The following is a 25,459-nucleotide window of genomic DNA, read 5'->3' as shown; positions in this document are numbered from 1 at the left end:
AATTTAGTTTGAATTTTGATTGGGATTGCATTTAATTTTATTAAGAGTTGTGATATCTGTCCAACACTGACTTTTTCATCCAGAAACAAGGAAAATCTTTTCTACTATATTATCCAACAACAAGAACAGTTTATTATTTATTTATTTTGAGACGGAGTCTTACTGTTGCCTAGGCTGGAGTGCAGTGGCACGACATCCGCTCACTGCAACCTCCCCGCCTCCCAGGTTCAAGCGATCCTCCTGCCTCAGCCTCCCAAGTATGTGGGACTACAGGCGCACACCACCACGCCTGGCTAATTTTTGTATTTTTAGTAGAGATGGGGTTTCGTCATATTGGCCAGGCTGGTCTTGAACTCCTTATCTTAGGTGATTCACCTGCCTCAGCCTTCCAAAGTGCTGGGATTAAACGTGTGAGCCACTGCGCCTGGCCAGGAAGAGTTTATTTTTGTATGCCATCTTGTTTCAGGTTACCATACTAAACCCATTAATTTTTTTTTTTTTTTTTTTTGAGACAGTCTTGCTTTGTTGCCCAGGCTGGAGTGCAGTGGCATGATCTCGCCTCACTGCAACCTCTGCCTCCCAGTTTCAAGCAATCCTCCTGCCTCAGCCTCGACATCCCAAAGTGCTCGGGTTACAGGTGTGACCCACCCCCACCTGGCCCCGAAACCATTAATTGTAATTGTTGATTCCCTTAGGTTGGCTCTGTAGATGCTGTCACCTATAAATGTTTGGCTGCTTCCTTTCCAGTATTTCTAATTCTTTTTGTTGCCTGACTACATGAGCTGGAATCTCAAATATATACTTAAATAGATGCAGAGACACAGGAACTCTTAGTTTCTTGCTGACTTTAATGGGAATGCACCTAGTATTTATATTTTAATGTTTGTTGTAAATTTCTGGTAGGTAGCCATAATCAAGTTAAGAAAATATCCTGTTATTTTCTACAGGGTTTTTTTTTTTTAAACCATCAGGAATGGGTATTAAAAATACACCATTTTCTATATTTTTGGTTAATCATATGGTGTTTCACTTTTTTTTTTTTTTGAGACAGAGTCTCACTCTGTTGCCCAGCATGGAGTGCAATGGCACGATCTCAGGTCACTGCAACCTCTGCCCCCTGGGCTCATGAGAGTCTCCCACCTCAGCCTCCCAAGTAGCTGGGGCTACAGGTGTGTGCCACCACACCCGGCTAGTTTTTTGTATTTTTAGTAGGTATGGGGTTTCACCATGTTGGCCAGGCTGGTCTTGAATTCCTGACCTCAAGTGATCCACCCACTTTGGCTTCCCAAAGTGCTGGGATTACAGGTGTGAGCCACCATGCCCGGCCATAAATTTCTTAATGTTGAACCAACCTTGTAATCACGGGAAAAATTATACTTGGTGATAGGGTTTGGCTGTGTCCCCACCCAAACCTCATCTTGAATTGTAGGTCCCATAATCCCCACGTGCGGTGGGAGGGACCCGGTGGGAGGTAACTGGATCATGGTGGTGGTTCCCCCATGCTGTTCTCATGATAGTAAGCTCTCATGAGATCTAATGGCTTAATAAGGGGCTTCCCCCTTCACTCGTCTCTCATTCTTCTCCTTTCTGCCACTATGTGAAGGACGACATGTCTGCTTCCCCTTCTGTCATTATTTTAACTTTCCTGAGGCCTCCCAGCCATGTTGAACTGTGAGTCAATTAAACCTCTTTCCTTTATTCATTTATTTATTTATTTATTTATTTATTTTGAGACAGTCTCTCACTCTGTCACCCAGACTGGAGTGCAGCGGCATGATCTCGGCTCACTGCAAACTCTGCCTCCTGAGTTCACCCCATTCTCCTGCCTCAGCCTCCCGAGTAGCTGGAACTACAGGCGCCCGCCACCATGCCCGGCTAATTTTTTGTATTTTTAGTAGAGACGGAGTTTCACTGTGTTAGCCACGATGGTCTCAATCTCCTGACCCCATGATCCACCCACCTCAGCCTCCCAAAGTGCTGGGATTACAGACGTGAGCCACCTCGCCCGGCTGCCCTCTCTCCTTTATAAATTACCCAGTCTTAGGTATGTTTTTATTAGCAGCATGAGAGTGGATGAATACATTTGGCAATGAGCAATGTTTTTCATATCCGACTGGATTCCACTATTATATTATTTAGTATGTTTAATCGGAGTTCACAGAAATCATTAGACTGTAATCTTCTTGTTTTCCTTTTTGAGACAGGGTCTCGCTCTGTCATCCAGGCTGGAATACAGTGGCATGATCTCAGCTCACTGCAATCTCTGCCTCCCAGGTTCAAGTGATTCTCACGCCTCAGCCTTCAAAATAGTAGCTGAGATTACAGGTGTGTGCCACCATGCCCAGCTAATTTTTGTATTTTTATTTTTCTGAGACAGTCTCACTCTGTCTCCCAGGCTGAAGTGCAGTGGCACAATCTCGGCTCACTGCAACCTCCATCTCAAGGGTTCAAGCAATTCTCATGCCTCAGCTCGCACCTCCCCCACAGCCCCAAGTAGCTGGGACTACAGGTGTGCACCACGACGCCCAGCTAATTTTGGTATTTTTAGTAGAGAAGGGCTTTCTCCATGTTGGCCAGGTTGGCCTTGAACTCCTGACCTCAGGTGATCCACCTGCCTCAGCCTCCCAAAGTGCTGTGATTACAGGCATGAACCACCGTGCCCAGCCAAATTTATTTTTAATAGAGACAGGGTTTTGCCATGTTGGCTAGGCTGGACTCAAGAGATCCACCCACATCGGCCTCTCTGAGTGCTGGGGTTACAGATGTGAGCCACCATGCCCGGCCTCATCCAGTGTTTCTATGAAGGTGGTGCCCACCTTATAAAATAAGCTCCTAAATTTACTACCTTTATGTCCCGGAAAAAGCAATGTAATCTGGGAAGCAAATGGTCCTTAAGATTTGAAAAAATTAGCATCTAGGCTTAAAAACTGCCTGGGCTTGAAATCTTTAATGTTACAATGTTCTCTATATTTAATGATCTATTCAAGTTTCCTACTATTTCTTGAACCAATGTTATCACATATTTTCCTAGAAAAAGCACCCAGGTCATTCAGATTTTCAAATTTATTTATTTATTTTATTATTTTTTGAGACAGAGTCTTACTCTGTTGCCCAGGCTGGAGTGCGCAACCTTGGCTCACTGCAACCTCCGCCTCCCAGGTTCAAGCAATTCTCATGCCTCAGCTCCTGAGTAGTGGGGATTACAGGCATGTGCCACCACACCCAGCTAATTTTTGTATTTTTAGTAGAGATGGGGCTTCACCATGTTGGCCAGGCAGGTCTCAAACTCCTGACCTCAAGTGATCCACTGCGCCCAGCAGATTGTTTCAAACCTAATAGGATACCGTACTCTCATAAGTTTGAAAATCATCTGAGTTCATTTTATGTTGAATTTCTCATTCCTATACAGTTCATTTATGTCTTTTCTCTTTATTAAATTTGTTATAAATTTTCTTAAATTGGTTTTATAAATTTTCTCTTTAAAAAACTGTCTATTTTACTGGTCTTTTTAAAAAGCTAGTTTTTGGTTTTATCAATTAAGTTTACTGGACTATTTTCTATTTTATTAAGGTCTGCTTTTATTTATTATTAATTCTTCCCCTTTCCTGCTTTCTTTAGACTTATTTTGTCGTTCTTATCCTTAAATTGAACACATAGTTCATTTTCTGTCATTATTTTTATAAAGATTCATTGAAGACTGTGTATTTTCTGTAGGCTACGTTGGCTGTATCTGATAGGTTTTTGTTATCAGTACCCTCATTATTACTGATGTCTTCAGCTCCTAAGTTTTATTTTAATCTCAACTCCTTAGCTATTTAGAAATATATATATATTTGGCCAGGCGTGGTGGCTCATGCCTGTAATCCTAGCACTTTGGGAGGTCCAGGCGGGTGGATCACGAGGTCAGGAGAGTGAGACCACCCTGGCTAACACAATGAAACCCCGTCTCTACTAAAAATACAAAAAAGTAGCCAGGCGTGGTGGCACGCGCCTGTAGTCCCAGCTACTTGGGAGGCTGAGGCAGGAGAACCCAGGAGGTGGAGGTTGCAGTGAGCCGAGATCGCGCCACTGCACTCCAGCCTGGGGGACAGAGCGAGACTCCGTCTAACAAAAAAAAATATATATATATATATAAATATATATATTTTTGAGACAGGGTCTCCCTCTGTCCCCCAGGCTGGAGCACAGTGGTGCGATCTCAGCTCACTGCAACCTCTGCCTCCCGGGTTCAAGTGATTCTTGTGCCTCAGCCTCCCGACTAGCTGGGATTACAGGCATGCGCTACCACGCCCAGCTAATTTTTGCATTTTTAGTAGAGGTGGGTTTCACCATGTTGGCCAGGTTGGTCTCCAACTCCTGACCTCAAGTGATCTGCCTCAGCCTCCCAAAGTGCTGGGATGACAGGCATGATGTGCCACTGCACCCGGCCCCAGATTTACATTTAAATCTTATTATAAGACAAATTTTCTTTGCTTGAAGAACACTTTTGTTTTTGTTTTTTGACAGGATCTTGCTCTGTTGCTGGAGTGGTGTGCAGTGACATGATCACGGCTCACTGCAGCCTCAATCTCCCAAGGTCAAGCAATCCTCTTGCCTCAGCCACCTGAGTAGCCGGGATTACAGGTGCCTGCCACCACAACCGGCTAATTTTTGTATTTTTTGTAGAGATGGGGTTTCACCAGGTTGCCCAGGCTGGTCTTGAACCTCTGTGCTCAAGCCATTCTCTCACTTCGGCCTCCCAAAATGCTGGGATTATAGGCGTGAGTCACCACACCTGGCCTGATGAACATTTTAAATTATTTATCTAAAGCTCTCTACAAATTTAGTCATCTGAAATTAGGTTCTCCTCTTTCACCTTATTTTTATTCAAATTAAAAGCTCTCTTTTGGGCCATAATATCATAATGCTTAAATACTTATCCTGATTATGAAGGTAGTGTGACTGCAGTGAGTTCATACAAAGCATCTGGAAGACAGATCTGAATTGACTCAGAAATAACAATGACTAAAAAAACACATATACCTCCAAATAATACAAAGGTACACATATACAGGGTTATGTATTACAGTATTATTTGGAGTTACAAAATATTGAAAACTACCTAAATATACCAAACACGGGAGACTGGTTGAATACATTAAGGTATAAGTAGAGAACTAGGTACTACATATACAACTGTTTTATTTATTTATTTATTTATTTATTGAGATGGAGTCTCACTCTTGTTGCCCAGGCTGAAGTACAAGGGTGTGATGGCAGCTCACTGCAACCTCCGCCTCCCAAGTTCAAGTGATTCTCCTGCCTCAGCCTCCCGAGTAGCTGGGACTAGAGGCGCCCACCACCACGCCCGGCTAATTTTTTGTATTTTTAGTAGAGATGGGGTTTCACCATGTTAGCCAGGCTGGTCTTGGACTCCTGACCTAAGGTGATGCACCCACCTCGGCCTCCCAAAGTGCTGGGATTACAGGCATGAGTCACTGTGCCCAGCCTACAACTGTTTTAAAAAGAAAAATGAGGAAAAACTTTATGAGCTTATATGGAAAAAGTACCAGGAGATACTGGATTGGTAAGAAAAAAAAAAAAAAAGAAGAGCAAGAGAGGCTCAGTGGCTTGAGCCTGTAATCCCAGCAACTCGGGAGGCTTAGGCCCAAGAGTGAGACCACCCTGGGCAACATAGCAAGACTTCATCTTTACAAAAAAATCTGTAAATAAAAAATTAGCCAGATGTGGTGGCGGGAGCCTGCAGTCCCAGCTGCTCAGAAGACTGACGTGGGAGGATCTCTTGAGCCCAGAAATTAAATGCTGCAGTGAGCTCTGACTGCACCACTGTACTCCAGCCTGGGGGAAAGGGGTTGAACCTGTCTTTAACAACATCAAAAAAAGCCAGGTGTGGGCCGGGCACGGTGGCTCACGCCTGTAATCCCAACACTTTGGAAGGCCGAAGCAGGTGGATCTCTTGAGGTCAGTAGTTTGAGACCAGCCTGGCCAACATGGTGAAATCCTGTCTCTACTAAAAATACAAAAAATTAGCGGGGTGTGGTGGTGTGTGCCTGTAACCCAAGCTACTCAGGAGGCTGAGACACGAGAATCACTTGAACCCAGGAGGCAGAGGTTGCAGGGAGCTGAGATCACCCCACTGCACTCCAGTCTGGGCAACAGAGAAAGCCTCTGTCTCCGGGGGAAGAGAAAAAAAAAAAAAAAACGCCAGGTGTATTGGCTCACACTTGTAATCCCAGCACTTTGTGAGGCCTAGGTGCAAGCATCACCTGAGCCCAGAGGCAGCCTGGGCAACATAGTGAGACCGTCTCTACAAAAACTAAAGAAAAATTAGCTGAGTGTGGCCAGGTGCAGTGGCTCATGCCTGTAATCCCAGCTATTAGGGGGGCAGAGGCAGGAGAATAGCTTGAGCCCAGGAGATCGAGACCTGCCTGGGCAATATAGCGAGACCCCGTTCTCCACAAAAGGGGGAAAACAAAAAAGGCAAAGGAAAAAATTAGCTGAGCATGGTGGCATGGCATGCGCCTGTAGTCCCAGCTACTCGGGAGGCTGAGGTGTAACAATCTCTTTAGCCCGGGAGGTCAAGGCTGCAGTGAGCCATGATCATGCCACTGCACTCCAGTCCAGACTGGAAGACAGAATGAGACTCTTGTCTCCAAAACAAAAAAACAAACAAAGAACATATATAGTATGCTACCTTTTATTTAAGAAAGAGGGAGAAATAAGAAGACATATATCTATCTCATATTTTTAAAAACAATAAGCTTGGTTCCCTCAAGGGATGAAAGAAGTTGGGGGTAACATGGTGGAAGGGATTCAGAAGAAAAGAACACTTCTGGGTGTATGTTTTTCTATAGATAATGGTTTATATATTAAAAAAATTAAAGATAGGACAGCGGGGAGTGAGGGGGAGGATGAAAACAAGCAAGATGAACCCAACTATATTTCAAATGAGTAATACCATCATGCAAAGAGGGAAAACAACAACAACAAAACAAATTCTAAGTAACCTATTAACACATTTGATGATCATGTTGTGGGCAGGACAGGCAGGAGCAGAGCTGCATGCGAATTCTCAATCCTTTCCCGGATGTCTGGTCTTCGTGGAAGTATGAGGGAAACAATTCTAAAACTATTTGAGAAGTAGAGGTTGAGTAGCTCTTATCTGAAATGCTTGGGATCAGAGGTATTTCAGATTTCAACATTTTTTCTAAATTATGGAATATTTGCATGTATCTATCGAGGTATCTCGGAGATGAGACTCAACCAAGTCTAAACACGAAATTCATTTGTTTCATAAATGCCTTATACATACAGACTGAAGGCAATTTTATTTATTTTTTTCTGAACACTTATCCCCAAGTTCTAATGAAGGTAATTCTATACAAAATTTTAAATAACATTTGCAACTTGTCACATGGGGTCAGTCAGGTGTGGAACTGTCCACTTGTAGTGTCATGCTGGCACTCAGAAAGTTTCGGATTTGGAAGCATTTTGGATTTTTGGACTTGGGCTGCTCATCCTATATTACAGAATTGAGGAAGTGAATCAATCTATTGATATTATTGGGAGTCAGAGTTCTCACTACAGAAGAAGAGGGATATAAATAAACGGTATGAGAGAAGATAAAGAATTCTGTGGGGACAGACCAGAATTAGAAGCATCACTGTAGCCTAATGATTTCTGAAGTAAGTATGTGGACATGTAGGTACTTATCAGTAGTTTTCAACTGGTGACACTGGCAATGTCTGGAGATAATTTTCTTTGTAGCATCTAGTGGGTGGAAGCCAGAGACGTTGCTAACAACCAAAATTGTACAAGACAGACCCCACAATAAGGAATTATTTGGCCCAAAATGTCAATCGTGCCAAGACTGAGAAAACACTTGTATACGTCTATACTAGGGTGTCAGTATATGTATTTATACATGCATGTATTTTCTACCTCTGTCTACTTAAAGGGCCCAGAAACAAAGACATCCCAGTAATAATGCCCATACCTAGTGCCCGTATCTTGGTCTCTAATACATATCATGCACCACTAAGAAGAACCAAAGCTTGTTGGAGAAAGAGCTGATTCTAGAATTAAGGCAGGATAGGTACACAGTAAACCCGGAACATCTTGTTATTCTAGAAAGTAAGGAAGTAATCCCCCAAAATGATAGGAGCATACAAAAGCATCAACTGAGGGGGCTCTCATGGGCCAAATTTGGGACAATTCAAGTATGAAAACAGTGAGAATAGTAATGAATGATAAACTATGGAAAATATGAGAACTCATGAGTTCACATCAATAATGAAAAGACAGCCAGGTGTGGTGGCTCACATCTGTAATCCCAGCACTTTGGGAGGCCGAGGTGGGCGCATCACCTGAGGTCAGGAGTTCAAGACCAGCCTGGCCAACATGGTGAAACCCTGTCTCTACTAAAAATACAAAAATTAGCTGGGCGTGGTGGTGGGTGCCTGTAATCTCAGCTACTTGGGAGGCTGAGGCAGGAGAATCGCTTGAACCCGGGAGACAGAGGTTGGAGTGAGCCAAAATCGCAGCACTGCACTCTGTGCACTCCAGCCTGGGTAATAGAGTGAGACTCTATCTCCCAAAAAAACAAAAACAAAAAAGAAAAAAGACAAGTAAATAAAAAGAAGAAAAAGAAAGTCCCTTGCTTACAGCAAAATGATAAGTGCTGCCTGTAGTGTGGAATGAGTGGTGGTGAAAACCATCACTCTATAACCACTGTAGTAAAGATGGTTCAGGCGAGAATCGATAGACCTCAAATCCAGGAGGGAAATACTGATGGAAAACATGAATGTTTGCATGGTCTTAAAGTACTTCCCACTTATTTGTGGTAAAGAAAATAACAGTAACTACACAGTGGAAAAATCAGTCATCTTGGTTGAGGATGAAAACGGAGGGGCAGATGACCATTATGTCTCTCTAAATGCAACTCTCTTAAGAAGAATACAAACTACTTATGTAGTATTCTGGCCAAGAATGCGTAACCCGTATCTCATCATGAGGAAACACTAGAAAAGTACAATATGAGCACTTTGGGAGGCTGAGGTGGACAGATCACCAGGTCAGGAGTTTGAGACTAGTCTGGCCAACACAGTGAAACCTCGCCTCTACTAAAAATACAAAAAATAAGCCGGGTGTGGTGGTGTGCGCCTGTAATTCCAGCTACTCCAGAGGCTGAGGCAGGAGAATAGTGTGAACCCAGGAAGCGGAGGTTGCAGTGAGCCGAGATCGCACCATTGCACTCCAGCCCGGGTGACAGTGCGAGGCTCTGTCTCAAAAAAAAAAAAAAAAGGACAATATGAGAAATACTCTATTTTAAAACAAAGACTATTCCTCAAAAACATCAAGGTCAAAAAAAAAAAAAAAAAAAAAAGACAAAAGCTGAGGAACTGTTCCAGATTAAATGTGACTGAAGACACATGAGGGCTAAATGAAAACCTGATCCTGGATGGGACGATGTACGAGAGTAAGAAAGTGCCACAAAGGACATTATGGAATCAACTGACAAAACTGGAATATGGAAGGTTAAATTTAATAAAACTGCTGGCTATACTATGGTTTTATAGAATATCCTTATTTTTGGGAACTACTTAAGTTTATTTGTGGGAAAAGGTATTTCTTTGATATATGCAACTTACTCTGACATGGTTTAAGAAAAACCTATTGCATACTGCACACACGCCCCCCCAACACACAAAGTGCAAATGATAAAGCAAATGGTACAAAATGTTAACAATGGGTGTATTTAAAAAAACATTAGTATGCTTTGTGCTAATCTTGCAACTTTATAAATTTGAAATTACTTCCAAATAAAAATTGTTGAAAAGCCACAAAATTTTTTTTTTTAATTGTAAAAATATAGAACATACTCATGCCTGTAATCCCAGCACTTTGGGAGGCCAAAGCAGGAGGATCACGAAGTCAGGAGTTAGAGACCAGCCTGGCAAAGATGGTGAAACCCTGTCTCTACTAAAAATACAAAAATTAGCTGGGCGCAGTGGCAGGTGCCTGTAATCCCAGCTACTTGGGAGGCTGAGGCAACAGAATTGGTTGAACCCTGGAGGCGGAGGTTGCAGTGAGCCGAGATTGCACCACTGCACTCCAGCCTGGGCGACAGAGCAAGACTCCATCTCAAAAAAAAAAAAGAAGTAGAACATAAAGCTACATTTTCCCGTTTTGTTTTTATGTTTTTAAGGCTAGTCAGGTGAAGCGGGGGAGTGGAAAATCCCCCTATGTTCTTCACCTATAAAAATGGAATGCTACAAAATACTCTAAAACAGAAGGGGTCAAACCATTTCACACCTCTCTCATTAAAGCATCTGCATTAATTATTTTATTAGCTACCTCATAAAGTTCAAATTCTTCAAATTCTGTAATGGCCATTGGAAGATAAAAGAAACACAACAAGGCAAAGGAAAGACATCAGTGATAACAAGAACAAAACAGCTTTCATTTTTCTAACGCACAGATTCCAGACCAAAAAAAGGTTTAGAAGAGCTATGAAGCACCTAACTTCCTATTGAACATAATATTTTAAAAGATAAGCTTAGGGGCCAGGCACGGTGGCTCACGCCTGTAATCCCAGCACTTTGGGAGGCCGAGGCAGGCGGATCACGAGGTCAGGAGATTGAGACCATCCTGGCTAACACGGTGAAACCCCATCTCTACTAAAAATACAAAAATTAGCCAGGCGTGTTGACGGTCACCTGTAGTCCCAGCTACTCGGGAGGTTGAGGCAGAAGAATGGCGTGAACCCGGGAGGCAGAGCTTGCAGTGAGCTGAGATTGCGCCACTGCACTCCAGCCTGGGTGACAGAACGAGACTCCAACTCAAAAATAAAAATAAAAATAAAAATAAGCTTAGGGTAAAACTCATCCCAACTGACTTGTCTGTTTTGTGTTAAACTTACATACAATCAAGTCACAAGGGTGAATAATGCTGTATCACGGCCGGGCAAAGTGGCTCATGCCTGTAATCCCAGCACGTTGGGAGGCCGAGGTGAGTGGATCACTTGAGGTCAGGAATTCGAGACCAGCCTGGACAACATGGTGAAAGCCCATCTCTACTAAAAATACAAAAATTAGCTAGGCATGGTAGCGGGTGCCTGTAATCCCAGCTACTTGGGAGGCTGAGGCAGGAGAATAGCTTAAACCTGGGAGGCGGAGGTTGAAGTGAGCCGAGATGGCGCCACTGCACTCCAGCCTGGGTGACAAAAGCGAAAAACTCCTTCTCAGAAAGAATAAATAAATTTTAAAAATAATGCTATATCATAATAAGACTGTTTTAAAATCAGACCAAACTGCCTAAACTAATATTGGAACACTGGTAAAAATAGTTTTAATCTTAGAAGAGACCTCCCAAAGCTGTATTTTAATTTAGTACTTTCTCTCTCATGAGGGAGATTTTTTTAAAAGCACAAAACAAAGAAACTTACAGTTCATCTCGTTGTCTCTGGGACAGCACCATCTTGGCTGTAATGTCAAGCTTATCTGATATAGTGGTATGTCCCTCCTTTGGGAAATCAAAAAGCTTTTTGATCCGTGGACTTATAATTTAAATATGCCACTAAGTGTCTTCCACACAGGGGAAAATGATTCTTTCACAAATGAATCCAACTAGTAACCAGAAGATATTCAACAAGTAAGATTCATTCCACCTAAGGAGAAAGAGAAGAAAAAAGATTATTTCACTTAAAATTTATTTCTAAATTATTAGTTACAGTACTCATTTTCAAAGATAAATTTTATTGTGATGTTAGTATAAATATTAGATGATGATTTTCCACTTATAGTGAAAGTCAACTAATGTCAAAAACCATACTGTTTTGTCTTTTAAATTAATAATTCAATGAGCCAAAACAGCATTACTTTTAAATTTAACATACATTTACCCACTCCCAATCATGTTAACCCGCCAGATACATTTGATTTCAAATATTAACATGTAACTCTAAAAGAATGTAATTCTCTCTTAGAGACAAAAAGTAAAACTTCAAATTTACAAAAAAGGTATAAAAGGTAAAACAGATAAGGGTTTCATGAACTGCACAAGCCGAACGGTGCCAACTATAACTGAAGTAACCTTCAAGGTTGAGTGTTAGTCACCAATAACCTTAGAATGGCCGGTATTTATAACATACACTACTTAGCGATCTTATGCTTTTTATTGTTTTTTTGGAGACAGGTTCTCACACAGGTTGGAGTGCAGTGGCATGATCACAGCTTATTGCAGCCTTCCCCCTCTGGGCTTAAGCGATCCTCCCACCTCAGCTTCCCAAGCAGCTGGGACGACAGGCACACACCACCATGCCCAGCTAATTCTTAAATTTTTTTTTGTAGAGACAGGTCTCCCTACATTGCTGGTCTCAAACTCCTGTATTCATGGGATCCTCCTGCCTCAGTCTCCCAAAGTGCTGGAATCTTATGCTCTCTTAACCAATGTACCTAATTAAGAAATGTATTTGCGATGGTCTTACTTAAAATAGAGGCTACTGGTATATATAAAATTTGATTGGAAGAGGCAATTCAAAGCAATAAAAAAATCATCCTCCAAATGATATGAAATTAACATGTAATGAAGATCCTGTGGGACAACCAATCTAGAAACCTATCATGGACAGAAGAGTTAAGGACCATTTCCTGAGTACCTTTCAAATGCCATTCCAGTCACTGCTCCAGGCACTGGGAATACAGTAATGAATAAACCAGTGAAGAAAGAAGAATGAGAGGCAGGCTGTGGTGGCTCACACATGTAATCCTAGTACTTTGGGAGGTTAAGGCAAGAGGATCACTTGAGCCCAGGAGTTCAAGACCAGCCTGGGAAACACAGGAGACCCTGTCTCTACAGAAAATTTTAAAAATTAGGTAGGTGTGATGGTGCATGCTTACTTGAGAAGCTAAGGCAGCAGGAATGCTTGCTACCCAAGAGTTCAAGGTTATGGAAAGCTACGATCATGCCATTGCACTCCAGCCTAGGTGACAAAGCGAGACCCAATTTCTTTTAAAGGAAAAAAAAATGCATGCCTTCGGGTTTCAAATATGAGCCCTGAGGCCAGGCGTGGTGGCTCATGTCTGTAAACCTAGCACTTTGGGAGGCTGAGGCGGGCAGACCACTTGAGGTGAGGAGTTTGCGACCAGCCTGGCCAACACGGTGAAATCCCGTCTCTACTAAAAATACAAAAATTTGCGAGAAATTGCTTGAACCTGGGAGACAGAGGTTGCAGTGAGCCGACATCATGCCACTGTACTCCAGTCTGGGCAACAGAGGAAAAGTCCGTCTCAAAAACAAACAAACGAAAAACGAACATGAGCCCTGAGTGAAAAAGTGACAGCTCAGGTGCTTGCTATGGCAACTGCTATTTCATTAGCGATCCTTATCTTAAGAACAATTCTAGTAAATATAAGCAGGAATTTATTTTATAATCCTTAAGGATTCTTCTGACCTGGAGCCCAGCTAACTACAAATGATAGCTGAATGCCATCACCATCACTCCATATAAATTCTGAGAAATATGATTGGAATCAGTAAGAAATAGTGGAACTGGAACCAAACACAACAGACAAGCCAGTAAACCATACTTCTTTGGTACTTAACAACTCCCAATTATTCAAGTCTCACTTTTCTCCATACTGTTTCTTTTTTGAGATGGGGTCTTATTTTGTTGTCCAGGCTGGTGTACAGTGGCAGCATAATCATGGTTCATTGCAGCCTCAACCAAGCTAGGCTCAGGTATCCCCCCACCTCAGCCTCTTGAGTAGCTAAGACTACAGGCATGTGCCACCAACCCCAGCTAATTTTTTTTTTTTTTTTTTTGTATTTTTCTATTTTTGTAGAGACAGGGTTTTGCCACGTTGCCCAGTCTGGTCTCAAATTTCTGAACTGAAGCAATCCTCCTGGCTTGGCCTCCCAAAGTCCTAGGATTACAAGCGTGAGCCACCATGCCTGGTTCAATCATATAGAGTGAAAACGAGGTAGGGCAAAACTCCCTGCTTTAATCAGAAAAAAAACCCCACTGTATTATGTATATTATGGAGTCCAATTTAATTATAAACCTATCTCTGCTAGCCAAAAAAGCAAATGAATGTACAAGAATAATGACAGTGTAGTGCATGGTGGCTCATGCCTGTAATCCCAACACTCTGGGAGGCTGAGGTGGAAGGATTGCTTGAGCCCAGGAGTTTGAGACCAGCCTGGGAAACAAAGCCTGTCTCTACAAGTAAAAAAAATTGGCCGGGCATGGTGGCACACACCTATAGTCAGTCCCAGCTACTCAGGCGGCAGAGGCAGGAGGGTTGCTTGAGCCCAGGAGGTCAAGGCTGCAGTGAACCATGATTGTGGCACTATACTCCAGGCTGGGCGCCAGAGAGAAACTCTGTCTCTTAAGAAATAAAAATAAAAGAATGATGACAGTACTGGCACAGTAAGACTATCTAATAATGATAAAACACATACATAAATCATTAAATATATTGGTGTACTGAACAAATTTATTCATTCAACAAACATATAAAGAACACTTAATTTATATTATGTGCTAGGTATTGTCTTAAATACCATGTTTAATGGGGAAAAGGACTTGGTCTTTTTTTTTTTTTTTGAGACAGAGTTTCACTCTTGTTGCCCAGGAGGGCACTGGCAGAATCTCAGCTCACTGCAACCTCTGCCTCCCAGCTTCAAGTGATTCTCCTGCCTCAGCCTCCTGAGTAGCTGGGATTACAGGCACCCACGACCATGCCTGGCTACTTTTTGTATTTTTAGTAAAGACAGGGTTTCACCATGTTGGCCAGGCTGGTCTCAAACTCCTGACTTCAAGTGATCCGCCGGCCTTGGTCTCCAAAGCGCTCGGATTACAGGTGTGAGCCACCACACCCGGCTGGACTTGGTCTTTACATTCAAGAAGTCACAGTCTACTGGAAGCATCAGCCAAGAAGGCAATTAAAACAGCGTGAATAATGTGACAAGTATTGCCACCTGCGGGTGATGACTCAGGACGAAGCTGAGCAAGCAAACAGGCCACAAAATAAACTCAGGTCTTTATAATTTATCCCAGGGCCAATAGGGAGCCATTAGATAAGATTTTAGAAAAAAAAAAAAAAATCACTCTCACTTACATAGTGAAGAATAGACCAGAAAGGAAGCTTACAGTAATGAAAGTGACAGATGACAGAGGTCTACATTAGGACAACAGGAGTAAATAAAGAGAATGAGATGCATTTAAGTTGTTTACTGGGTAAATCTTACAGGACTAGTGACTCAATGTGGACAGCCAGAAACGGAGAAAGTCAGTCAAGGAGTCAAGTGATTTCTGGCTTACAACCAAGTTGAGACTGGGCGCAGTGGCTCATGCCTGTAATCTCAGGACTTTGGGAGGCCAAGGTGGGTGGATCACCAGTGGTCAGGAGTTCAAGACCAGCCTGGCCAACATGGCAAAACCCCGTCTCTACTAAAAATACAAAAAATTAGCTGGGCATGGTGGCGAGCACCTGTAATCCAGCTACTTGAGAGGCTGAGGCAGGAGAATTGCTTGAACCTGGGAGGCGGAGGTTGCAGTTGAGCTGAAATTGAGCCATTGCACTCCAGGGTGGGCAACAGAGCAAGACTCCATCTCAAAAAACAAACAAAAAAACTAAACTAAATTGAACAGGAAACTAGAATGTGTGAGGGGATGAGGAAAGTATGATTAACTCCATTTTACGTATGTTGATTCTAAGATGCCTGTGAAATCTCCAGTACCAAACTGTAACAAACAAGTTAGTTCTGAAGCGAACCAACCTATCAAAAAAAAAAAAAAAAAAAAAGGTTTGGTACTTTTTATTTAGAAATGTTTTCTGAAACCACAGCAGCGGGTAAGATTACCCATGGAGACTGTGCAGAGCAACACCTATATTTAAAAGAGCCTACAACTGAGGCTGAAAGTAACAGTTCAAGAGGTAAAAGAAAAAGAGGAGAGAGTATGTCTCAAAAGCCAAGAGAGTATTTCAAGGAAGCAATCAACAGTATCCAAAGCTGTCCAACTATCAAGCAAAGTAAGGTTGGATGGGTCTGTTGTATTCAGCAAGGAGCTCGTTGATAACCTTGATGAGAATGGTTTCAGGAGAATGGTTTCAGTAAAGTGGTTTCACATGGCAGAAATATTTAAATGAGGAAAGAGATGAAGCAGAGATGGTACCATAAACAAATATTTTAAAAGTAGATGAAAATATTGAAAAGCAGTTTTTCTCTTTCTTCCCCCAGCCAAATTAGATACTTAAATCCTGATAGTCTAGGTATGATGCCTTACAAATTAAAAAAAAAAAAAAAAATAGAAATCCTGGCTGGGCACAGTGGCTCACACCTGTAATCCCAGCACTTTGGGAGGCTGAGGCAGGTGGATTACCTGAGATCAGGAGTTTGAGTCCAGCCTGACCAACATGGCGAAACCCCATCTCTACTAAAAATACAAAAATTAGCTGGTAGTGGTAGCAGGCACCTGTAATCCCAGCTACTCGGGAGGCTGAGGGAGGAGAAGTGCTGGAACCCGGGAGGCGGAGGTTGCAGTGAGCTGAGATTGCATCACTGCACTCCAGCCCTGGCAACAGAGCAAAACTCCAGCTCCAAAAAAAAAAAAAAAAGAAAAGAAAAGAAAGAAAAAGAAAAAGAAAAAAAGAAATCTTGATGGTGGAGAAAAAGACCACAGGAGAAATGAAGAAAGAATTAACCAAAGCCTAGTGAAACAACAAAAAGACAACCAGACCAGGGGTATGATTATAGCTATATATCTATATAACTATAGTTTATATTGGTGTAGTGATGGAATAACAACTACCACCCATGAAGTATTCTTGCCACAAAAATCAAACATGAATCAAGCCTCTGGCTCCAACTACCAATCTGCAAGAAGTATAGAGGGCGGATGAATACAGTGTGCACCTCAGTATCCATGGGGCAATGGTTCTAGGACCTCCAGGATTTTGGTATCCGAGGTTGCTCATATCCCTGATAAAAAATGGTGTAGGATTTACATATAACCTATGCATATCTTCCCCTATAATATAAATCATCTCTGGATTACATATAATACTCAATACAATGTAAATATTATGTAAATAGTTGTTATAATGTATTATTAAGAGAATGACAAGAATAAAAGTCTGTATATATTCAGTACAGACATATTTTTTTCTAATATCTTCTATCCAGGATTGAATTCACAGATGCAGAACCCACAGATACAGAGGGCCAACTGTACATTAAAGAACACCATGGGGATACAATCAACAAAATCTAGACTGTGAAAAGTCCTATAAAACAAATGACCCAGTTTCTTCAATAAATACCAAGGGAAAAAAAAAGAGACAGAAAGGGAAACCTCTGGATTAAGTGAGACAAGTAACATATCAACCAATTGCAATTTATAGACTTAATTTAGATCTAGATTTGGACAAACTGTAAAATAAACCAATGAACAAACTTGGGAAAATTTGAACACTGGCTGTACATCTGGTAATACTAAATAACTGAATTTGTTTGAAGTGATAACAGTATTGTGGCTATTTTTAAAAGTCTTTCAGAAATACACAATGAGGCTGAGTGTGGAGGCTCACGCCTGAAATCCCAAGACTTCGGGAGGCCAAGGCAGGAGGATTGTTTGAGGCCAGGAGTTCAAGACCAGCCTGAGCAACACAGCAAGACCCCATCTCTACAAAAAGAAAATAAACAATGAAAAAGCTACATCAAATCGAAGTAAAATAATATCATGTCTGTGACTTGGGTAATGACAGTGAACGAGAGAGATACATGAAACAAGACAGGCTTTGAATTGCTAACTGTTGAGGCTCGGTAATGGGTACATAATGGTTCATTACACTATTCTCTAACTTTGTGGAAGGGTCTGACGTTTTCCATAATAAAACATTTTTTAAAAAATCAGAAGGAGAGGAATTAAAGGATCATGGCAGACAGGAAGCAGGACTAGATTGCAGCTTCGGACAGAGCAGCATGCAGAGGCTTGCACTGTGAATTTTAGCTCCAGATCCACTGCAAGAACAAACCAGCAACCCCAAGAGGATCCACAGACCCTCTGAAGGAAGCGGATTGCTCCTGCAGGACCCGGGAGACACCCCAAATACTGTGAGTGTCCCAACTGCAGAAGTGAGAAAGGAAGACCCTCCTCTCCTGAGCACACACCCCCACTAGAGAGGCAGAAGGTCCGTCTGCAGTCGAAGTTTCAGACTTTAACTTAGAGAGCCACGCAAAATGCAGGGGTAGAGGATGCAGCAGAAAGGCCCCAGGAGCTCACTGGATCCCCAAGCAGCCCATTCTTGCCTGGCACCACAGGGAGGGTGGCCAGAGAAGGAGGGGGTAAAACCCCACAGGGAGAAGGAATTCTCTAGCCAAATTTTGTAACCATTTGAATGGGGTGGGAAGCCTCCTGGCCAGAACTCAGGGGAGGGTGCGAATCCGGCACGCAGACTTCACAGACTACTGAAGAACTAAAGCCCTTTTCTTTCACCGCTGGGAGGCAGATAGCCTGGGCCAAGTTTCCTTTCTTTCTTTTTTTTTTTTTTTTTTTGAGACAGAGCATCTTGCTCTGTCGCCCAGGCTGAAGTGCAGTGGTCCAACCTCGGCTCACTGCAGCCTCTGCCTCCCGGGTTCTAGTGATTCTCCTGCCTCAGCCTCCCGAGTAGCTGGGATTACAAGCACACGCCACCACGCCTGGCTAATTTTTGTATTTTTAGTAGAGACAAGGTTTCACCATGTTGGTCAGGCTGGTCTCAAACTCATGACCTCAGGTGATCCACCGCCTCAGCCTCCCAAAGTGCTGGCATTGCAGGAGTGGGCCACCGCACCCGGCCTTGTCATAGTTTTTAATGACTGAATGATATTTGATCATGTGGATGTACTATTTTTAACAATCTTTTATTGCTAGATATTTAAATCATGTCTATTTCCAATTACCAGCTTGAAGACAGTAACCCAACCCAACAAAGACAAAGAAAAAAGAATAAGAAAATATGAACAAAGCTTCCAAGACGTCTGGGATTATGTTAAACGACCAAACCTAAGAATAATCAGTGTTCCTGAGGAAGAAGAGAACTCTAAAAGCACGGAAAACATATTTGGGAGAATAACTGAGGAAACTCCCCCGGCCCTGCTAGAGACCTAGACATTCAAACACAAAAAGCACAAAGAACACCTGGGAAAGTCACTGCAAAAAGATCTCCACTAGGCACACTGTCATCAGGTTATCCAAAGACAAGACGAAGGAAAGAATCTTAAGAGCTGTGAGACAGAAGCACCAGGTAACCTATAAAGGAAAACCTATCAGATTAACAGCGTATTTCTCAGCAGAAACCCTACAAGCTAGAAGGGATTAGGGCCTTATCTTCAGCCTCCTCAAACAAAACAATTATCAGCCAAGAATTTTATATCCAGTGAAACCAAGCATTGTGTATGAAGGAAAGCTACAGTCATTTTCAGACAAACAAATGCTGAGAGAATTCACCATTACCAAGCCACCATTACAAGAACTGCTAAACAGAGCTCTAAATCTTGAAACAAATCCTTGAAACACATCAAAACAGAACCTCTTTAAAGCATAAATCACATAGGACCTACAAAACAAAAATTCAAGTTAAAAAGCAAAAGCAAAAAACAAAAAAACCCAAAGTCCACAGGCAACAAAGAGCATGATGAATGCTGCAGTACCTCACATTTCAATACTAACATTGAATGGAAATGGACTAAATGCTCCACTTAAAAGATGCAGAACTGCAGACTGAATAAGAACTCACCAACCATCTGCAGCCTCCTATTCAGGAGACTCACCTAAAGCATAAGGACTCACATAAATTTAAAGTAAAGGGGTGGAAAAGGGCATTTCATGCAAATGGACACCAAAAGCAAGCAGGGGCAGCTATTCTCATATCAGACAAAACAAATTTTAAAGCAACAGCAGTTAAAAGAGAAAAAGAGGGACGTTATATAACAGTAAAAGGCCTTGTCCAACAGGAAAATACCACAATCCTAAACATATATGCACCTAACACTGGAGTGCCCAAATTTATAAAACAATTACTAATAGACCTAAGAAATGAGACAGACAGCAACACAATAATAGTGGGGGACTTCAATACTCCACTGACAGCACTAGACAGGTCATCAAGACAGAAATTCAACAAAGGAATAACAGATTTAAACTATACCCTGGAACAAATGGACTTAACAGATATACACAGAACATTTCATCCAATAACCACAGAATACACATTCTATTCAACAGCCCATGCAACTTTCTCCAAAGCAGACCACAAAATGAGCATCAATAAATTTAAGAAAATTGAAATTATATCAAGCACTCTCTCAGACCACGATGGAATAAAACTGAAAATAAACTCCAAAATGAACCTTCAAAACCATGCAAATACATGGAAATTAAATAACCTGTTCCTGAATGAGCACTGGGTCAAAAATGAAATCAAGATGGAAATTAAAAAATTCTTTGAACTGAATGACAATAATGACACACCCTATCAAAACCTCTGGGATACAGCAAACGCAGTGCTAAGAGGAAAGTTCATAGCCCTAAACGCCTACATCAAAAAGTCTGAAAGAGCACAGACAATCTAAGGTCACACCTCAAGGAACTAGAGAAAGAGGAACAAACCAAACCCAAACCCAGCAGAAGAAAATAAATAACCAAGATCAGAGCAGAACTAAATGAAATTGAAACAAACAAACAAAAAAACACAGTACAAAAGATAAATGAAACAAGCTGGTTCTTTGAAAAGATAAAACAAAATTGATAGACCATTAGCAACCAAGGAAAGCAGAGAGAAAATCCAAATAACCTCATTAAGAAAATGAAACAGGAGATATTACAACTGACACCACAGAAATACAAAAGATCATTCAAGGCTACTGTGAACACCTTTACACACATAAATGAGAAAACCTAGAAGAGATGGATAAATTCTTGGAAAAACACAACCCTCCTCACATAAATCAGGAAGAATTAGATACACTGAACAGACCAATAACAAGCAGTGACATTGAAACGGTAATTAAGAAATTACCAACAAAAAAAGGTCCAGGACCAGACGGATTCACAGCAGAATTCTATCAGACATTCAAAGAAGAGTTGGTACCAATTCTTTTGATAATATTCCACAAGACAGAGAAAGAAGGAGCCCTCCCTAATTCATTTTATGAAGCCAGCATCACCCTAATACCAAAACCAGGAAAGGAAACTACAACCAACCAACCAAAAAAGAAAACTACAGACCAATATCCTTAATGAACATAGATGCTAAAATCCTTAAAAAAATACTAGCTAACCAAATCCAACAACATATCAAAAAGATATGTTGATCCACCATGATCAAGTAGGTTTCATAATTAGGGGTGCAGGGATGGTTTAATATATGCAGGTCAATAAATGTGATACAATACATACAGAATTAAAAACAAAAACCACATGATCATCTCAATAGATGTAGAAAAAGCATTCAACAAAATCCAGAATCCCTTTATAATTAAAACTCTCTGCAAAATCAGCATACAAGGGAAATACCTTAACATAATAAAAGCCAACTATGACAAACCCACAGCCAACATCATAATGAAAGGGGAAAAGTTGAAAGCATTCCCTCTGAGAACTCGAACAAGACAAGGATGCCCACTCTCACCACTCCTCTTCAACATAGTACTGTTAGTCCTAGCCAGAGCAATCAGACAAGAGAAAGAAATAAAGGGCATCCAAGTCAGTAAAGAGGACGTCAAACTGTCACTGTTTGCTGATGATATGATCATTTACCCTGAAAACCCTAAAGACTCCTCAGATAGCTCCTAGAACTGATAAAAGAATTCGGCAAAGTCTCTGGATTCAAGATTAATGTACACAAATCAGTAGCTCTTCTATACACCAACAGCAACTAAGCAGAGAATCAAATCAAGAACTCAACCCCTTTTACAATAGTCACAAATAAAATACTTAGGAATATACCTAACCAAGGAGTTGAAAGACATCTACAAGGAAAACTACAAAACGTTGCCAAAAGAAATCAGAGATGACACAAACAAATGGAAACACATCCCATGCTCATGGATGGGTAGAATATTGTGAAAATGACCATACTGCCAAAAGCAATCTACAAATTCAACACAATCCCCATCAAAATACCATCATTCTTCATAGAATTACAAAAAATGATTCTAAAATTTATGTGGAACCAAAAAAGAGACTGCATAGCCAAAGTAAGACTAAGCAAAAAGAAAAAATCTGGAGGCATCACGCTATCTGCTTTCAAACTATACTATAAGGCCATAGTCACCAAAACAGCGTGGCACTGGTATAAAAATAGGCACATAGACCAATGGAACAGAATGGAGAACCCAGAAATAAACCCAAATACTTATAGCCAACTGATCTTCAACAAAGCAAACAAACACATAAAGTAGGGAAAGGACACCCTTTTCAATAAATAGTCCTGGGATAACTGGCTAGCCACATACAGGAAAATGAAACTGGATCCTCATCTCTCACCTTATACAAAAATCAACTCAGGATGAATTAAGGACTTAAACCTAAGACCTGAAACTAAAAATTCTAGAAGGTAACACTGGAAAAACCCTTCTAGACATTGTCTTAGGCAAGGATCTCATGACCAAGAACCCAAAAGCAAATGCAATAAAAACAAAGATAAATAGCTGGGACCTAATTAAACTGAAGAGCTTTTGGATGGCAAAAGGAACAGTCAGCAGAGTAAACAGACAACCCACAGGGTGGGAGAAAATCTTCACAATCTATACGTCTGACAAAGGACTGATATCCAGAATCTACAATGAACTCAAACAAGTCAGTAAGAAAAAACAAACAATCCCATCAAAAAGTTGGCTAAGGACATGAAGAGACAATTCTCAAAAGAAGATATACAAATGGCCAACAAACATATAAAAAATTGCACCCAGGCGGGGTGGCTCACGACTGTAATCCCAGCACTCTGGGAGGTCGATGCGGGCAGATCACGAGATCTGGACTTCAAGACCAGCCTGGCCAATATGGTGAAACCCTATCTCTACTAAAAATACAAAAATTAGCCGGGCGTGGTGGCACGCGCATGTAATCCCAGCTACTTGGGAGGCTGAGGCAGTTGAATTGCTTGAACCAGGGAGTCGGAGGTTGCAGTGAGCCGAGATCGCGCCACTGAGCAAGACTCTGCCTCGGGGCGGGGGGGAGGGGAGAAAGGTGATGCTGGTTCAAGTTTGTCATCAACTCTATAACCTGAGTAATTAATCTAAATTTTCTACATAGTAGCTAACATCTAAGGCACCCTTTAACTCAGATTATTTCAGCCTGTGAATTTTCTAACTTTAACCTTTCCAACCTTTAACATGTATTTTTGCTATCAGAAAGCACAAGTATATGATTGAGTTATCATACTTATTTCAAGAATACAATTTTACCTTTCCAGTTGCCTTTTAATGTTTAACACATAATCGCAAAGTACCACATGAAGACAGAAATAATTTTTTTTTTGTTTTTTTTTGAGATGGAGTCTCACTGTCGCCCAGGCTGGAGTGCAGTGGCGTGATCTCGGCTCACCGCAACCTCTGCCTCCTGGGTTCAAGCGATTGTTTTGCCTCAGCCTCCCGAGTAGCTGGGATTACAGGTGCATACCACTATGCCTAGCTAATTTTTTTTGTATTTTTAGTAGAGATGGGGTTTCACCATGTTGGTCAGGCTGGTTCCCAACTCCTGACCTCAAGTGATCCACCTGCCTTGGCCTCCCAAAGTGCTGGAATTACAGGCATGAGCCACCATGCCTGGCTTTTATTAATGTTTTTCTGTTTTTCTTGAGACAGGGTCCTCACTCTGTCACTCAGGCTAGAGAGCAATGGCATGATCGATCATAGCTCACTGCAGCCTCTAACTCCTAGGCTCAAGAGATCCTCCTACCTTAGCCTCCTGAGTAGCTGTGACAACAGATGCATGCCACCATGCCTAGCTAATTTTTTCTTTTTACCCCCAACCTCCGCTAGAGACGGGGTCCCGCTATGTTGCCTAGGCTGGTCTTTAATTCCTGGGCTCAAGCGATTCTGTCACCTCGGCCACCCAAAGTGCTGAGATTACAGGAAAGAGCCTCCATGCCCAGCCTCTAATAAATGGTTCTTAAATGGAGTAAACATTTTTTAAAGAAAGAGTTTAGAATTAATATTTTGCAACGAACAATCTACATTAACCAACAGTACAAATAAATCAGGCAATATTTTCATACTACCTGGTATAGAAGTTCTTAACCTTTTTTGAGGTTACTGGACTCCTTTGAGAATATAATGAAAGCTAAGATCTTTCCTCTCAAAGAAGCACATAAGAAAATAAACAAAATATTGCATGTATTTTAAGGGGGTTCACAAATCTTTCCAAAGTCAAAATAATGAATAAGAAGATTTAATATTTTTGAAATGTATTTTGGCAGTATTCCAATATTCTTTTAAGCTACTTGCATATATGACAAACATAATTCAAAGAGTCTGATTTTTTCATTTGCATATCAATATCCAGACTTTCTTAGACATCAAGGACACTGTTGCTTAAGCACTAGAAACAGAGGCTTTAGTATGCTTTTGGAATGCAGAATTCTTAAGCATTCTCTAGTCTAATACTATATCCACATATCTGCTATCCAATGCAGCATCTAAGACAACAATGTGTTTATTGCTAGGGTAAGTACCCCACCACAAAAAGAGAAAGTGGAAGAGTTAAAAAAAAAAAAAAAATAGAAAGGAAACAAGAGAGCATTAAAATACTTTTATAAAACATGATGGTGATCATTTATTAAATTATTCCCATTTTATGTTTCCAAATGTGTTAAATGAAACAAGTTTCACACTTATCAAAACAACCTTTACAAAATAATCATTAATAATCTGTTTTTTTGGCTGGGCGCGGTGGATCACGCCTGCCCAGCACTTTGGGAGGCCGAGGCGGGCAGATTACCTGTGGTCAGGAGTTCAAGACCAGCCTGGCCAACATAGTAAAACCCCGTCTCTATTAAAAATACAAAAAAAATTAGCCAGGCATGGTGGCGCATGCCTGTAAGCCCAGCTACTCAGGAAGCTGAGGCAGGAGAATCGCTTGAACCCGGGAGGCAGAAGTTCTAGTGAGCCGAGATCGCGCCTCTGTACTCCACCCTGGGTGACAGAGCAAGACTCCATCTCAAAAAAAAAAAAAAACCCTATTTTTTACATTGGTCCCTGACAAGTAGAAGTTTATGAAATGGGAAAATACAGAAAATAAAGGATGTGTGTGAGGGAAGACATAAATAATTATATGTTAACAGTAGAGGAGCAATGACGTGAAAATGGAAATCATCGGATTTATTATCAGATGTAGAAAGAAGAAATAAAGACTTATCCGGTAATTCATCAATTATCAATGGTTCCTAACCTCAAATTGTCACTTGCCAAA

The 25,459-nt window shown here is 41.3% G+C and overlaps 1 protein-coding gene across 4 annotated transcripts in view; it reads right to left on the bottom strand.

Annotated features, from left to right (window-relative positions):
• PAFAH1B1 (platelet activating factor acetylhydrolase 1b regulatory subunit 1) overlaps positions 1-25,459 on the bottom strand; it is a 92,804-nt gene that overhangs the window by 35,633 nt on the left and 31,712 nt on the right. For 3 of the 4 annotated variants that reach the window (XM_055367142.2, XM_031003203.3, XM_055367141.2), the window contains one exon: positions 11,447-11,668. In XM_055367142.2, the coding sequence (XP_055223117.1) occupies positions 11,447-11,478 (32 nt within the window). In that variant the 5' untranslated portion in view covers positions 11,479-11,668. Of the gene's footprint in view, positions 1-11,446; positions 11,669-17,596; positions 17,685-25,459 lie in introns of those variants that run through there. The other variant, XM_055367140.2, reaches the window with a different exon arrangement.

The sequence above is a fragment of the Gorilla gorilla genome, chromosome 19 (assembly GCF_029281585.2).
Source record: "Gorilla gorilla gorilla isolate KB3781 chromosome 19, NHGRI_mGorGor1-v2.1_pri, whole genome shotgun sequence".
Classification (NCBI taxonomy): Eukaryota; Metazoa; Chordata; class Mammalia; order Primates; family Hominidae; genus Gorilla; species Gorilla gorilla.
Note: the sequence above shows the minus strand (reverse complement) of the source record. Positions and strands in the feature narration are given on the sequence as shown.